The sequence below is a fragment of the Lolium perenne genome, chromosome 1 (assembly GCF_019359855.2).
Source record: "Lolium perenne isolate Kyuss_39 chromosome 1, Kyuss_2.0, whole genome shotgun sequence".
Lineage (NCBI taxonomy): Eukaryota > Viridiplantae > Streptophyta > Magnoliopsida > Poales > Poaceae > Lolium > Lolium perenne.
Window position 1 is genome coordinate 215,525,133 of NC_067244.2, and position 18,063 is coordinate 215,543,195.

The 18,063-nt window shown below is 42.4% G+C and overlaps 1 protein-coding gene and 1 long non-coding RNA gene across 2 annotated transcripts; both read left to right on the forward strand.

The window, feature by feature from the left end:
* Window positions 1-652: 652 nt before the first annotated feature.
* Window positions 653-4,502, forward strand: LOC127323805 (uncharacterized). The gene is made up of 4 exons (XR_011748530.1): window positions 653-2,217; window positions 3,378-3,447; window positions 3,525-3,613; window positions 4,295-4,502. It is a non-coding gene; the product is annotated as an uncharacterized lncRNA (long non-coding RNA).
* Window positions 4,503-8,305: 3,803 nt separating this feature from the next.
* On the forward strand, window positions 8,306-9,810 carry LOC127337112 (uncharacterized). The gene is made up of 2 exons (XM_051363993.2): window positions 8,306-9,530; window positions 9,773-9,810. The coding sequence occupies exons 1-2, from the start codon at window positions 8,306-8,308 to the stop codon at window positions 9,808-9,810; spliced, it is 1,263 nt and encodes a 420-aa protein (XP_051219953.2).
* The last annotated feature ends 8,253 nt before the right edge of the window (window positions 9,811-18,063 follow it).

Below are 18,063 nucleotides of genomic sequence, written 5' to 3' on the forward strand. Positions count from 1 at the left end.
TCCTACGATCGTTTTGAGTGGTCATTCACTAAATTTGGCTTAGCGGTTTAGCTGCAGCGACGGAAACAAGTTGCTGGTCAGAACATATGTTGTTTCTCTTTTCATGGTAAGAACCACACTTAGCTTGGCTTCGTGATTGTAGGACGTTGCATGGATGGAAGAAGTTGCAGAACAAGGGTGACCCAGATTTCTCTTGCCATAATTGTGAGGCAAGCATCCTTCCATGACAACGGCCAAATCCTGTAAGGTTTTCCTACCTCTGCTTGAATCTTCTATCTTTTTTTCTGTAATAATGCAGTTCGTACAGTCCAATATTAATTTTCCATCATAGATGTTGCCAGCGATTGATTTTCTATTTGGCATTTAATTTTATTATTTTGATTGATCCAAAAGTAAACTAGGCTATGTATACAATTTGGCCGTCAGTGCTATGTATGCTTGTGCTTTATGAATTTTAGACAGGTGCCCCTAGCCTCTTCGGTTCCTCTCTTATTTATATACCTTTATTTTCCAATTCATTAGTGAAATATAAATTCTTAGTTTGCTTAATTGATCGCACATTTGTTAATGCCTGTTGGTTGCTCTAATTTTTTCCTCAGATAGAAGAGGGCCAGCAACATCTTTGAGAGAAGCATGCACCCTCCCTTGAGAACACTACTTTACATTGTAGGTAACGGTGAAAACATTTCTTTTGGTAATGTTGTTCGCTGTCTCATGTAAGTTTCTACTTGAAAACCTCTTTTTCTAATGTTTGAAAACCTCAGTTTCGACTCTCAAGTATGTGTACCCAAAGACTCTTATTAGTTTTTCATGTATAAACACATTTTTGCATCTCCATTTTTTTTAAATGCTGCATACTATACTCTCTTATGCCTTACCATTATCGAATATATTGTTGGGTTGTTGCTATTACTATTTAATTGTTAGGATATATTAATTATGTCAGTTGTTCCTCCCTCACATATCACTGTTTGTTTTATTTCCAAGCTACGGGTGCAATATTGTGTCTTGAACTCTTGATCACTGAAAACTAGCCTTCAAATGCAGTTTGTAGATAGAAAATTTTAACAGCATGGACATGCAAGGTTTCAGTTTCGTGTTATTGATGGAAATCCACTTCATTTTGCACTGCAGTGTCAAGCAATTCTGGCAAATATTCACTATATAGAAAACATTATATACTTTTGATATGACATTAACCTTTTTTGTCTATAACAGACTCAAGTTTTCACGTTAAGAAATAGTAGCTATTAGGCAGCATGCTATTTTGACGTTTGTCTATACGCAAGTTAAAGATCTCAAATTTCTTTCGAACTTAGGTTATACCTAAGCATTTATAGGTTTATTTTCTTTGCTGCAACAGGTTTTGATCTTAAGAAACTGCTATAGAACTCACTACAGAATTTGACTATAGAGCCCACTGAAAATATTTATTCTCACCTACAGCTATGCGTTTCCACCAAACTTGGAATTATTTCATTATTGGAGGCTTTCATGTGCATATTTTGAATTAAGGGGGAAGAAGAAGCAGATTGTTGGCTTTTATTGGCTTTCTATATGACCCTTTCCTTTATTTGAAGGCAAATCAGTGTATAGGCAGAAGCACGTAATGTTTCTTTCACCTTTGTCTGGGCTATAATGGTTTTGGGCATGCTCCAAGATTATTCGTGTAAATATCGAGGTAATATTTTTGTACAGGCTGATAGGTATTCCAGCCAGCTTTAGATGGGTCAGATTGTACAAAGGATGAGGTATGGCAATACTTTTCTTGCATCTTAATTCATCCTACTATAGATTACATAGGATAAAATTGAGCCAGAAAGGTCTTGCTCCCACTCATTTCTCATGTTGATATTCAAGGAAGGTCTTACTCCCACTCATTTCTCATGTTGATATTCAGTCAGAACATTGCGACATATCAGGGTAAGTAAATCAGTGTTGGTTTATTTTTTTTTGTTTTTCATTTTAGAAATATTACATCTTAATGTTTGCCACCTTCTGTGGATCAAAGTAGGAATGTGCCACATCGACGGGCATGGGATGTCCGATGTGTTTTGATCTCGATGGTCTGATGCAGAACTTTGGGAGGAGCGGGCTGTCGCCATCGTATGGAGGAGCGCCAACCGCTACTCCATCAGAAGGAGCCGCCGACACCACAGCTAGGCGTTTGTCCTCGCCTCGGCAAGGTTGTGGTGTGCCCCTGGTTACAAGATCAAGGTTTGTCTTTCTCCCCCGCCCTCTCAGCCACATTGACGAGTTTTGTTTGTTTTCTCTTTTTCCTGGCAAGTTTGGAACACCTCCATGTCCTGGTCATGTGAATAGCTATCCTAGCTGGTGCACTGCTGAAATTGCTTATGATTGTTGACTTCATTTTCATGAATTATTTTTGGTTTTGTTCTAAACTTCCAAGGCTTTTCTTGATCTCATATAATCTGATGGAAGATTGAGCGTTTCTAATTTCAAGTATATAGAATATGCTCTTGAATTTTTTTTTTGGACCTAAAACTATTATTTGGACCTACTGAGTAACAGAATAAGTGGAATATAGTCTTATCGTTTGTCATTTTAGATTTTCCTCTATTCCATTACTTAGTAGGTGGATTACACTTCTGAGAGTTACTAGACGATTCTCGAGTCGCAAGTTTGTTTGCCCTTTCGGATTGCTTTCTGAAATGGAAATAAGTGAACCACCTGATGGATAGAAAATGGTTATGATAGTTTCTTAAACTTAAGTGAGTCTTTGTTGGTGATTTTGAACTGTAACAGTTGTTGTGTTGTTCACCAATCTCTTTTGTTATTTCCATTGAATTTTTTATAAAAATGGACTGCATATGACAATGTAAATTGTCACCATCTCATATTAATGAAGTAAATTCAGATTCACAGTTTTCGAGATCTACTGTACACACTCAACACCGGACGTTATCATTACATAGCAATAAAATCTCAAACTACGCTCTATAGGAATGGGAAACCTGTTTACTCTGAGTGGGGGTGCTGATTTTGTGGCCGGCCTGTTGGCACACCTATGTTCTTTTTATGTGAACTTATCATATTAGATTAAAATGCTATTTTGGTTTGAACAAAATATTTTATTTCTTTCTTACTTTAAAACCTGCTATTAATTTCCGTTTGCCAAAGATATGATATGATGGGTCATGGATTGCGGCTATCTAGCTTACCATATCTTGGGATCACAACTTATTATAATTTGGTTAAGTTAAGCTGATAATTAGCATTTAGTATGCCTTGTACAACACTATTTTATTTAGCGGGTTTAATTTTTGGTAATCGGACGCTCTGGTGTTGTTTGTAAATATTCATGATATATACAGGCCATCTTCCAGATACATGTGTGTTATTCCTTTCTTTTGCAGTGAAATACTACCCTCATCATGGGTCTCAATAGATTGTCCAATTATTGTCCAGTATTTGCTCAATGAAAATGTAAGTGCCACATTCCTAAATGACACCCCTCTCTCTGCAATCTCAAGTTGTGCATCCAAGAGTTTGTCTCTCGGCAGTCTAGGAAATGGTTGATGCCGACTCTAACATTGGGGAGCCTGATGCCCGAAGGTGTGGCTGATATGGCCAAATGAACTTCTAACAGCTGGTATGGACATTCTTATTGTTGAACATGTTATTTCTATTCATAAAGTCATACCAAGTCAATTATCTTTATCTGCTCTACTTATGTCCCTGCCTCTATTCTTGATCCATCGAAATCTAAGTTTAGAATTCAGATCGAATCATACAACAAGTGTGCACGTGCAACACATCTTCACAGGCTTATAAATATTATACTCCAATAGAACTCCATGGAGTACTTGAGTTAATTTGGTTAGAACTTCAATAGAAACTCACCTTCACTTGCTTATGATGTAATAATACCAAAATTCATTGTAATGTTTCTGAAGCTACTTAAATTGTTGGGCAATAGATAACTGAGTTCAATGTGCTTATATTGATGTAGGCTTTTATTTATTTTTGCATATGATAAAGAGCATCGGCTAGAACTGAAACTATCTCTGATGCGCGCACACAGAGAGAGAAAGACTATGCCAGAGATAGAGAGAGATTTCAGATGTGTGTATGTTCTACGCCTTATCATTAACATGAAATTAGTTATGTTGTTCTTTTAATTTCAATATGAGGAATTAAGCTAGGGCGTTAATGATATAAAATCTTGAGCACGAAACGTTGTGGAACAGAGGCTAAGAATCAAATATTTAGAGAGTAGCAACATTTTTTCTCCATCGAAGGTGCCATGAAAATTTCCATACATTTTGTGCAGGTGGCTAACCAATATTTATTTGGAAATTGAACTATTACTACTGATGTTTCTATGTTAACATATATATGCCGAAGCTTGTGCATTTATGGTTGAGAACATCAAGATTATTCTGTAGAAGAGCAAGCAGTTTATAGGTTCTTGATTATACAGCCAGCACCATGTAGTAACACATGTCATATTATTGCTGATTTACATAGTGTTTCACCTATCAAGATAGTTTGTTTTCTCATTTGATGTTTTATTACTATCGATTTCTACAGATTGCTATATATAGTGTTTTACAAACTGTTTGCCGGGACTCCAAGACAAGCCCTAAAATGTTCATCTATTTTCCTGATTGAATAGAAGTGTTTGCTAATTCATTTGTGATTGCTTGTGTTTAATCCTAATTTCAACTTATTAGCTTTGTTTCGTAAAATCTAAAAACTATGTTATCATTTTCCCAACTGATTTTTATCTGTCGGTACATAAACTGTAAATTGGTGCGAATTTTATGAGATCCAAGGTGCACCCCAAAACTGAGATTTGCATGTGTAAAACTATCACATATTTGATCTTTCTGGCGACACATACAATCATCATAAGCTAGGCACTGTCCATAAGCTTTTTCAACTATGTTCATGATTTCGTCTGATTTTTTTCTCAATTTCATCCCATTGACTTTTTTTTTATGAAACCTAAAAATATATTATCATTTTTGCCTAATTTTTAGCATCGATATATAAAGTGTAAATCAGAACGAATTTCACGGGATCGTGCGCCAAGGCGCACATCTAAATCTAGTATATGTGATTCAAGGCACTCGACCGTGAGCTGCGTGAGGTTGTGCAACTATTGCCCACGCCTTGAGTGGCCATTGGCACATAGCCGGTGCCGGTTTCAGAATTTACTTGAGCCGTCTGCATGTATGTGCTTTCTGTACAAGTATAAATATCAATCAGTACATCAATATGAGTTGTAAAGAAATGTGTGGTATATTATAAATTGCCCCTCAATATGCTGACAAAGAAAATCAGTACACCAATATGTATTGGATCAAATATCCTCCATGCCTATGCTGTTGTATAAACTTCTCTCTGATACAAGATGTGATTCAAGACACTAGACCATAGTCCATAGAGACACTGGACTGTGATGCAATCACGTGACCAGCCATGAAACATGCCCCCCTAGAGAACGATCAAGGGTCAAGACACAAGAGAACCAAGAAAATCCACGGGCATCCTTGGACATTCTGCAGTCACAGTGACAAACAGGGGCGGGAGAACACGGAAACAGGGAGCGGGGTTTCTGTCTAGCAGAGGGAATCAACACTCATTGGCGCTCTAGAGACAAAATATGCAAGAACATTAATCGATCATCACGTCACATAGATTCTGGGCAACCGGTCCACGCGCTAGGCGGTAACGGGCTTCACAACTGGTTTGGACACTTGACGGCAAGTGTTACAGTCCACCACGCCTATGCCGGAGCCAATGGTACACCTGCCCAACATATGATGTGATTGTATAAAAAAAATCTGCTCGACTGTATCTATCCCACAAAAATGCGGCAGGTGCAGATCCCAAAAAGTTATCAACCTATGGATAAAAGGAGCAGGAGCGCCCTCGGGTGCCAAAATGCCATCCCCAATAGATAGTCCGGTTTTAGAAATCATTCATGGCAAAAAAAAATCAGGACAAAGAAAATCAGTACACCAATATGTATTGGATCAAATATCCTCCATGCCTATGCTGTTGTATAAACTTCTCTCTGATACAAGATGTGATTCAAGACACTAGACCATAGTCCACAGAGACACAGGACTGTGATGCAATCACGTGACCAGCCATGAAACATGCCCCCCTAGAAAACGATCAAGGGTCAAGACACAAGAGAACCAAGAAAATCCACGGGCATCCTTGGACATTCTGCAGTCACAGTGACAAACAGGGGCGGTTTCCTACAACTATTTAGGGTCATAGAAGCACACTATAATTGTAGGCATACTCACAATCTATGTCCAGTATCCAAGACCTTGCTCATTGTGCAAAATTAAATACAGCCTTTGTTGTCTATTTTCAGCTGTAATTATATAGGGTTAATACTTCTACAGATTCGCAGAGTTGTATTGATTTACCTTTCTTTGCAGGCCGCACAGACTGTCTATATACCCAGGCAAGTGATCCTCCACCGGTGTAACGATACTCTGCAGCTAGCGATACGCACTGTCACCACTGCTGAGATTAGCCATCTGCAGTACCTGCATGGATCGGCATGGATGTGCCGCCAGATAGCTTCAGTGCATTTCCTGTTCCAAGGACTTTCTATGGAAACGCATGCCTGGACTATAATTACATGTAAACAGTGCACCAGAAGAAGCCATCAAGTTCCTCTGCACACAGAAACATGTAAAGGTTGACGATGTCAACTGCAAAGTCAAGATTCAGATGGAGAAAAGGTTGCAGCACTAGACACATATCAGAGAATGCATCAAGATGTGGCTGAAACAGACAGAAAGAATGTGGAGGCACTGGGAAAGACACTGAATATCCCAGGCGTGCACTACTATGCAGAACAACCATGCAAGTCTCCTACAAGATAACAACACGCTGCAGGCCAACTATGACAATCTTCTTCTGAACCACACCGAGCTGCAGAACCAGCCCAATCATCTGGTGTCAAGGCGCAACACAGTCCAGACTCCAGACCAGATATCATGATGTGTTTGAGAGGGTAACTACATCTGTCTCAGGTCTGCTGGCCTTCTTCCGATCAACCACAGAACAAGCTACTATACAGATGGCCAGGTCACTATCGTTCCTATCTAAGCCGGCAAGATACCCCAGCAGGCCGGCCGCAGAAGCTAGCGTCAGCTCTCACAGGACTGCTGAGGCATAAGCAAGAGACCAAGGATCTCCTGCTGGTCCAGGTGGCAAGAGGTGTCTACATAAATCACATAGAAGAAAACACTTATGACTCACTAACTTTGTTCTGCCCAGGGATAGATCATTTGCACAGAGCAGCACTATGGATGGAGCTACAAGCTAGCAAAAGAAGTCACGAAGAACAAGATGCCAGTAAGTGTTTTTAAGAAGCCAAGCCAAAGGAATATGCACAGCGACAAAGAACGAGATGACAGTTAGTGTTTTCAACAAGTCAAGCCAAAGGGATATGCACCAGCCAAAGTACCGTTAGTTTGTAGCAGGCCACTGAACCAAACGTAAAAACAATCTGAAATACAGCAGAAAATATACAAGAGTTTGAGCAAATCTTGGTGAATGTCATCTGTCCTGATTTTGGGAGCAGCTACACCCAAGAGCCGAATTGAATACCCATAAACAAATTTCATTCTTATCTATACAAAAGCATCTTTAATATTAAGGCATACTGTTCTTGCTATACTGATTTTTTAAAATATTAGAAGTGTTGGAAAAATTACAAATAGTGTGCATGCTCTGTTCTTGCTTTACTAAATATTATTTTAGGTGGAAATGCTTAGAAAGAATCAGGTAGTTAGCGTAATAAATTTTATTTTATACCTACACAATGAACTGTTTAATCTTGTACAAAGAAACAAAGGTGTGCCTAGACTTTTACTGAAAAAACTATTGACAAAGTGACATATTTTAGATGTGATCTGTAAGGAAGATAGTGGCCAACAAGGTAACATACTAATTAATCCAAAATATTAAAGATTTCAAGAATTGTGATAGTATCATTGAAGGTATGTAGGTGTCCAAAAATTATGTTCTTTCTGATCTAGGTGTTAGAATATGAACCGTATATGTATTTGTATAGAGATACGGTTGTATATGTGTAATCCTGTATGTGTCCGTGTCGTATGTGACTAGGACTCTGTCTTGTATTCCCCCTATATATAGATCAATACAAGACACCACAATGTGTGGTTCCTAAACTCTTACATGGTATCAGACGCAAAACCCTAACCCGGACCGCGTCGCCCTCCTCTTCCGCCGCCACCTCTGCGAGCCACCCACCTCCTAAACCCTAGATCCCTTCTTGGCAGCCATGGGCGACGACAGTGAGCGCGCTGCGAGGGAGCTCAAGGAGAAGCAGGAACGCGAGGCAACCAGCAAGCTTGCCATCGCCAACCCCGCCAACTCCAGCGCGGGACTCTTCTCCATCTCCTCCTTGCACGCCCAAGCCGTCGGCCTCTCCTCCATCAAGGGCCACGTTCCCGTCGAGCTCGCCCTCGACACCGGCGTTCACCGCCAATGGCGCACGTTCTTCCGCGCCGCCCTTCGCAAGTACGCCCTGCTGGATCACATCGACGCGGCTGCTCCGTCCGATCCGACGCCGGAGTGGACTCTCCTCGACGCCACGGTCGTCTCGTGGCTCTATGGGTCCGTCTCCCTTGGCCTCCTCGACGCAGTCATGAAACCGGGCGATGATCCCATAGCCGTCGAGCTTTGGACCAGCATCAACAGCCTCTTCACCGATCACAAGATCAACCGCCAGCTTCATCTCTCCACCGAGCTCGACGGGCTCGACATGAGCGAGCTGACGATGAAGGACTACTTGACCAAGGTTAAGAGCCTTTCTGATGGCCTTACTGATCTAGGCGCTCCGGTCGACGACGCCAAGCTTGTCATCCAGTGCCTCAACGGCCTCCCCGAGCAATACGACTCGGCCGCCGATCTCATCTCCCTCATGCCCGGGATGAACTTCGACAAATGCCGGTCTCTCCTTGAGCTTCAGGACATGAAGAAGAAGAACCGTCGATCCCGCTCTGGTGACACGGCTCTCTACTCCACCACGCCCAACCCAAACCTTAATCCTGGCAAGGGTGACGGCAAGGGAAAGAAGAAGAAAAAGAAACAGGACAAGGAGAAGCGGGATAAAGAGGGCGCGCCCGCTACGGCTCCGACCCCAGCCGCCCCATCTTGGACGCCAATGCAGCTTCCCTGGAACGGCGCCTTCCAGATGTGGCCCTACGGCCAGGCCGGCTTGCTTGGTCGGCAGCACTACGTGCCCCGCCCCACGCCACCCTCTCATGCCTACTACGCGCACAGCCCATATGGTGCGGTTCCCTCCTACGGCTATGGCACTCCACCATTACCCCACGGCTACGGCAACACCGCTCCCATCGCTGCACCTCCATCTCCGGCACCATCGACGGCCTCCTGGGACCAGCAGGCTCTGCTCAATCAGTTCCAGACTATGGGACTGCAAGCTCCTCCTCGTGAATGGGTAATGGATACTGGCGCATCCTCCCACTTCGCGTCCGACCCTGGTATGCTCACATCCGTGTCTCCCCCTTCACCTTCCTCTCGTGCGGTTATTGTCGGTAATGGTTCCTCTCTTCCGATCACTGCTACCGGCCACGCACGTCCCCTTTCCTCCTCCACTCGCCCACTTTACCTTCGTAATGTCTTAGTAGCTCCTCACATTGTCAAAAACCTTCTGTCAGTGCGTCAATTCACTACTGATAATCGTGTCTCTGTTGAATTTGACCCTATTGGTTTTTCTGTGAAGGATCTGCGTACCAGGACCGAGATTCTCAGATGCAATAGCTTCGGAGCTCTCTACCCGGTCCAAGCTTCTTCCACCAGTCCACCCACTGCCTTCCTCGTTGCCGATTCTGCGCTATGGCACCGTCGACTCGGACATCCAGGCCAGCCTGTCATGGACTCCTTAGTTCGCTCTTCAGTTATACCTAGGGAAAAGAATAAAGATAAGACTAGCTTGTGCAATGCCTGTCAGTTAGGTCGTCATGTTCGTCTTCCTTTTTACTCCACCAATCGTGTAACTGTCGCCCCTTTTCAAATAATACACTGTGATTTGTGGACGTCTCATGTTGAGAGTATTTCTGGGTTTAAGTACTACCTTGTTTGTCTTGATGATTTCACTCAGTATGCCTGGGTCTATCCTCTACGAGCAAAGTCTGAAGTTTTCTCTCACTTAGCGTCCCTGCATGCCTTGGCTCATACCCAGTTTCAAGCACGCCTGCAAGCTATTCAATGCGACAATGGTCGTGAATTCGATAATTCTCTCCTTCACACGTTTGCTAAAAACCATGGAATAGCACTCCGCTTTTCATGTCCATATACATCTCAACAAAACGGTAAAGCAGAAAGGATTATTCGCACTCTTAACAACATCACACGCACTCTCCTACTACAAGCTAGCATGCCACCTCGTTTCTGGGTCGAAGCTCTTCATACAGCCGTTCTTCTTCATAATCGGCTTCCATCCAAAGCCATTGCGGGGCGCGTCCCCTTCCGCGCCCTTCTTGGTAAGGACCCCTCCTATGCTGGTCTTAGGGTTTTCGGATGTCTATGTTACCCCAACACCTCGGCTGTTGCACCGCACAAACTTGCTCCCCGCTCTGTGCCTTGTGTGTTTTTCGGATATCCGTCCCATCATCTAGGCTATCGCTGCCTCGACAGGTCTACCCAGAAGATCATCATATCTCGTCACGTTGTTTTCGATGAGACGAGCTTTCCCTTCGCTAACACTGTGTCCTCTCCATCGTCCACTCCTTCCTTGCATACCTATGAGTTTTTGCAGGTCCCTGAGCAAACGATGGTGCCGACACCGTACACCGTGCCTGCCACGGTCGCTCCAGCCGTGCCTCCTGCGGCGCCCCCTGCGACGGATCGGTCGTCTGCGGCCTGGCAGCCTGTCGCGCCTGGTTTCTCTGTCGCGGCAGATGAGCCTGCCGCGCCCTCACCTGCCCTGGCTTCGCCCTCGGCTGCCCGGCAGCCTGCCGCGCCTCGTCTCTCTGTCGCGGCAGCACCCTCCACTGCAGCCTCGCCGCCCGAGCCTACTGCAACTGCACCGGTTCGACGACCGCGTGCACCACTGATGACCCACAAGTATAGGGGATCGCAGCAGTCTTCGCGGGTAGTATAACCCAATTTATTGATTCGACACAAGGGGAGACAAAGAACACTTGGAAGCCTTAACAGCGGAGTTGTCAATTCATTTGCACACTGAAGCAGACTTGCTCGCAAGAGTTTATCGATAGTAACAGTTTTCTGACAGTAGCAGTAGTGAAATAACAGCAGCAGAGTAACAAAGACAGCAGTAGTGATTATAGTAAACAGCAGGATTAAAATACTGTAGGCACGGGGACGGATGAACGGGCGTTGCATGGATGAGAGAAACTCATGTAACAATCATAGCAGGGCATTTGCAGATAATAATAAAACGGTGTCCAAGTACAAAGCAATCAATAGGCATGTGTTCCAATTATAGTCGTACGTGCTCGCAATGAGAAACTTGCACAACATCTTTTGTCCTACCAGCCGGTGGCAGCCGGGCCTCAAGGGAAACTACTGGATATTAAGGTACTCCTTTTAATAGAGTACCGGAGCAAAGCATTAACACTCCGTGAACACATGTGATCCTCACATCGCTACCATTCCCTCCGGTTGTCCCGATTTCTGTCACTTCGGGGCCATCGGTTCCGGACAGCGACATGTGTATACAACTTGCAGGTAAGATCATAAAACAATGAATATCATGATGAAACAATAACATGTTCAGATCTGAGATCATGGCACTCGGGCCCTAGTGACAAGCATTAAGCATAGCAAGTTGCAACAATATCATCAAAGTACCAATTACGGACACTAGGCACTATGCCCTAACAATCTTATGCTATTACATGACCAATCTCATCCAATCCCTACCATCCCCTTCGGCCTACAGCGGGGGAATTACTCACACATGGATGGGGGAAACATGGCTGGTTGATGTAGGGGCGTCGGTGGTGATGATGGCGATGATCTCCTCCAATTCCCCGTCCCGGCGGAGTGCCAGAACGGAGACTTCTGGCTCCCGAGACGGAGTTTCGCGATGTGGCGGCGTTCTGGAGGCTTTCTGGCGACTTCGACTTCTCCCCGTGCGTTTAGGTCGAGGCCGATAAATAGTCCGAAGGAGGGCGTCGAGGCCGGCCGAGGGGGCCACACCATAGGGCCGCGCGGCCCCCTAGGCCGCGCCGCCTTATGGTGTGGGGCCCTCGGGCCTCCACCTTACTTGACCTTCTGGCTCTGTCAGTATTCTGGAAAAATAGGGCCTTCTGCATAAATTCCGAGGATTTTCCCGAAAGTTGGATTTCTGCACAAAAACGAGACACCAGAACAGGTCTGCTGAAAACAGCGTTAGTCCGTGTTAGTTGTATCCAAAATACACAAATTAGAGGCAAAACAATAGCAAAAGTGTTCGGGAAAGTAGATACGTTTTGGACGTATCAACTCCCCCCAAGCTTAGCTTATTGCTTGTCCTCAAGCAATTCAGTTAACAACTGAGCGATAAAAGAACTTTCACGAACACATTTGCTCATATGATGTATATATTCTCATGCTATGGCTAATACTTAAGTAGTTCATAGTGAGATACATGCAAATAAGATCATCTAACAGCTATGTCAATCATGAAGAGGTACCAACAATTAATAATAAGCATCATGAATCATGTATGTAAGCAGGATTGCAATGTTCATAAGAGAGTATGATAAAGTGGTATCTCGCTTGCCCGTATTTGATCGGCAAAACATAAATGCCCAGGCACCTCTGGAGTTCATAGAAAGATTAGAAGTAGTGATTGTCAAAGATAAAAGCATCAAAGTTATACCACAATCAATCATATTTTGAGACAAGCATATTATACTAAGAATGACAGTTGTGCTCTCAAGATAGTGCTCAAAGAAATAATGGAGACACAACATAGAAGTAAAAGATTGACCCTTCGCAGAGGGAAGCAGGGATTAACATGCGCTAGAGCTTTTCATTTTTGAAATCAGGAGTGAAATCATTTTGAGAGGTGTTTGTTGTTGTCAATGAATGGTAATGGGTACACCAACTACCTCGCCAACCGGACTTCCAAGAGCGGCTCCCATGAATTATTTGCATATTTATGTGGCACTCCTTCCAACCTTTCTTACACAAACCATGGCTAACCGAATCCTTGGGTGCCTGCCAACAATCTCATACCATGAAGGAGTGCCTTTTTATTTTAGTTTTATTATGATGATGACACTCCCCCCAACCTTTGCTTACACAAGCCATGGCTAACCGAATCCTTCGGGTGCCGTCCATCAATCACAAACCATGGAGGAGTGTCTATTTAAGTTAATTAATTTGGGACTGGGAATCCCATTGCCAGCTCTTTTTGCAAAATTATTGGATAAGCGGATGTGCCACTAGTCCATGTGAGAGTCCGTCAAAAGTAAATGACAAGGTTGAAAGCTAAACACCACATACTTCCTCATGAGCTATGAAACATAAACACAAATTGAGAAGCATTTTGAAGGTTTTAAAGGTAGCGCATGAGAATTTACTTGGAATGGTTTGAAATGCCATGCATAGGTATTTATGGTGGACACTTTGGAACAACTTGGTTTTCAGGTATTTGGAAGCACGAGCAGCGTTCCCGCTCAGTACAAGTGAAGGCTAGCAAAAGACTAGGGAACGACAAATCAAGAGAGCAGTAACTGTCATAATCATGCTTGCGGCAAAATAAATTAACAGAGGCATAAAAGTGATACAAAAACTCTGAAGCAATATAGATCATCGAGGCTTAATTGACTTTTTGTTCAGTCATATGCATGCGTGAGCATGTGCCAAGTCGATATAAATGAATTATTCAGAGGAGGATACCACAATGCCATACCTACTTATGAATAAAACAATGCAAGCAAACATCCATGACATGCTACTCATATTAATAAATTGGAGCTAAACATGAGAGATCATGAACTACTAGACTTTCTCAAATAACATATACCTCACATGAACCAACTAAGCATGCTCACATGGATGAGTATATGTACAAAAATGAAAACAAATAGAGTTCATACCAGCCTCTCACCACAATCCAATTGTCGTAGATCGTCATTATTGCTTTTCACTTGTGTACCTTGGATAATATGAAATGAAAACCACGCTCCAGCCACCGAAGACCATTGAACTCAAGATGAACTTTACAAACCAAAGAAGAACAGCAAATATTTTTGGTGTTTTCGAATTAGAAACAAGAACAAAAGGAAACAAGCAAACAAAGCAAAATCTTTTTGGGTTTTCTTATAGCAAACTAGCAATAGCAAATAAAGCGAAACAAATGCAAGAAACCAAAGCAAACAAATGGTGAAGAGAAACAACAGAAATATTTTTGGTCTTTTTGTGTTTTGGAAAGGAAACAAAGCAAAAAACAAGAAATAGCAAACTAGAAGAAACACAGAAAAGCGAGATGGCAGAAATCTGCCAAAACCTGACAGCAGTACAGAAATCGATTTTTACAAAAATCTTACGTTGCTCAGCTCGAAAAGTGTTCAACTAATGAAAGTTAGATGACAACCTAGGAAACCTGCAAAAAAATTAGCAGCTTAAAATAACGTTCTGGCTGTGCGCACGAATTTTTCTAGTAACAGTCCAGAATCTGTTTTCAGGCAGCACTTCCCCAAATATCATCTCCCTCTCATTAGAAAACCACTCAAAGAGACTAAACAAGTATGTGCAAGTATCCAGCAACCATAATATGCAAAGAATGAGTGATGTCGGTATACCTCCCCCCAAGCTTAGGCTTTTGGCCTAAGTGGAGTTCAATCCCATCGAGACCATGAGGTAGTATCTCCGTAGTACGACGAAGATGGATCATATTCCGGGCATGTGCTAGAAGAAGCACCCGGATACGTGACGGTGTAGTCGTGGGAGGCCTCGGCGTCCTCGGAGTCATGCTGCTGGTGGAAGTCTTGTATCTTCATATGTTCATCCACCTCCTCCTTAGTGCACGACCATGATTGCCTGTCAATACTGAACAAACCTGGTTGGGGAAGAGGGATTTCCTTCTCATCCCCGTCAGCAAACAATATTCTATAGACCATATTATCTAAAGTAGAATCAGCGGTAACAAAATGATGACTCTTCATAGCAGCAATATCGAGTCTCCTAGGGGTCAATGGCACATCATTAGGATCAAGATGAAGTCTTAAATATGTTAAAACGCGCAATGCAATAGTTCCTCCAAAAATAGGCCCCCTATTAGACAGGCGGCGAGCAATAAGAGAACCAAGGTGATAAGATGTCCGACCAGTAAGTGCAATATTCAAGAAAGCAAGATGGTAACTAGAAATATTGCTAGTGTTCTCCCTACCAAGAATGCTAGTAGCAATGTAATATGCAAAATACTTAATGGCGGGGAGTTGAATGTTCCTTATCTTGCCACGCTGAATGGTGCAACAATCATCATCGGTGATCCCTCGATAGAGCTCCAACAAGTCCCGGGGGTTGTCATCAATCCTCCTTGCTGTACCTACAGGGGCAATATCCAATGCACGACAAAAATCTTCCAATTCCATAGTAACAGGATTACCATAGATCTTGAATGCAACTGTCGGCTCGTATTGCGTGTTGTTGAACCTGAAGCTCTCGACGAAAATTTTGGTGAGCATATAGTATTGCTCCCTTTCGTCTTCCACGTAGGTGGTTAAGCCCGCCCTATTGACAAGGGTGAAGAAATCATCCAATATCCCTGCATTTCTCAGAAAATCATAGCATGGAAAAGATGAAGCATTAGGAGTCCCGTTGTCCTCTTCGGGCGCGAAGCTAGGCGCGATGATATCCTCACATAAGCCGGGTGGCGGCCCTAGAAGGCCTCCCGGTGCTGGTTGTTCCTCTCTTGAACAATTCTCCAAAGTTGAACTTCTTCATCTTTCTTTTCTGAAATTTTTCAACAAGTGATATAAAACTTGATTTGGTGACATATAATCAAGGGGAACTACTATAGGAACTTGCTAGAGTACTAATCATGCATCAAAACTAGTTTATACAACTTAGAACAAGCATGCAAGCTCACTAAACATGTTACCTACAGCAGCAAAATATTCAAGATATACTCAACCAAACAAAATTCTACTTGGATAATCGGAGGAGTCACATACCGAAGAGCAAATGTGCCAAATTTCAGACAGAAATCTGGGCTGAGCAAAGAGATCGAAAAATCCTGAGCTCTTGAGCAAAAACGCGAGTGAGAGAAACCTGGTGCGAGTTTTTTCGGGAGAGAGAAGATGCTGGGAGAAAGAGATGAAGTAGTGGGGCAAGGAGGGACCCACACCACAGGGTGGCGCGCCCCCCTCCTTGGCCGCGCCGGCCTGTGGTGTGGCACCCTGGGGTGCCCCACAGGTCATCCTCTGGTGCTCCCAGGTGCCTCTTCGAAAAATAGGACCAACGGTATAATTTTTGTGAATTTTTGAAAACTTTGAAAAATGCACATTTCTAGGTATTAAGTTTATTATTACTGGCCAGGAAATTTTTTGAAATCTCCAATTAACTAAGGAACTTTGCAAATTAAAAGTGCTATAGCAACTAGAGCAAGTGGAGGAAGAAAGAGATGTTGTTTACCTCCTCTATGCATATAAAAAGTATTTGTTAACAAGGTTGATCAAGTCTTGCCACCAAATAAATTTTACATAGCATAAGAAGAAATAAACCTCAAATCAATCATGTTACCTTGAATTGTATTGATATGGATCCAATCACGAGAGTTTGATATTCTTCTTTGGGCTCATATATAGGACAATCAATAGTTCCCACTTTGATAGTTCTCACATTAGAAATAGTATTAACTCCACACGCTTTCTCAATCCTCTTGGGAAAATAAACGGTATGCTCCCTATCATCAACATTGAAAGTAACCTTTCCTTTATTGCAATCAATAACATCCCCTGCGGTGTTAAGAAAAGGTCTCCCAAGAATAATAGACATATTATCATCTTCAGGCATTTCCAACACAACAAAATCAGTTAATATCAAGCAGTTATTAGTAACTTGAACAGGAACATCCTCACATATACCAACAGGAATAGCAGTAGATTTATCAGCCATTTGCAAAGATATATCAGTAGGTATCAACTTATCTAAGTAAAGTCTCTTATAAAGAGAAAAAGGCATAACACTAACACCGGCTCCCAAGTCACATAGAGCAGTTTTAACATAATTATTCTTAATAGAACAAGGAATAGTAGGTATACCTGGATCGCCCAACTTCTTTGGAACTTTGCCATTGAAAGAGTAATTAGCAAGCATAGTGGAAATTTCCTCATTGGGGATTTTCCTTTTGTTAGTAACAATATCTTTCATATACTTTGAATATGGAGGCAATTTAATAGCATCAGTCAAAGGGATTTGCAAGAATAAAGGTTTCATCCAATCGCAAAATTTATTATAGTGTTTTTCTTCCTTTGATTTTAGTTTCTTAGCAGGAAAAGGCATTTGCTTTTGCACCCAAGGTTCTCTTTCATTACCATGTTTCTCAGCAATAAAATCTTCTTTAGTATACTTTTTATTTTTAGCATGCTTTTCGGGTTCATCTTCTACCTCTTCTTTATCAGAAGCATCCTTCGTATCATTATATTTATCATGTTCATTACCACTTTCAGTTTCAGCATCAGAAATAGAAATACTATTAGGATCATTAGCAGGTTCAGAGGATTCTACAACATTTTTATGTTTCTTCTTCTTTTTCTTAGATGGAGCACTAGTTTTAGTTCGTTGAGAATCTTGTTCAACTCTTTTGGGATGTCCCTCAGGATATAAAGGATTCTGAGTAGAAACACCGCCTCTAGTTGTTACTTCATAAGCATGTTTTTCTTTAGAATTATTCCCCAACAAGTCATTTTGCACTTTAGTGAGTTGATCAATTTGAGTTTGAACCATATGAAAATGTTTAACAAGCATCTTAACATCATTGGAGGTTCTCTCTACAATATCATGCAATTCACTAATAGCTCGAGAATTTTCCATTAAATGATTCTCTACTCTCAT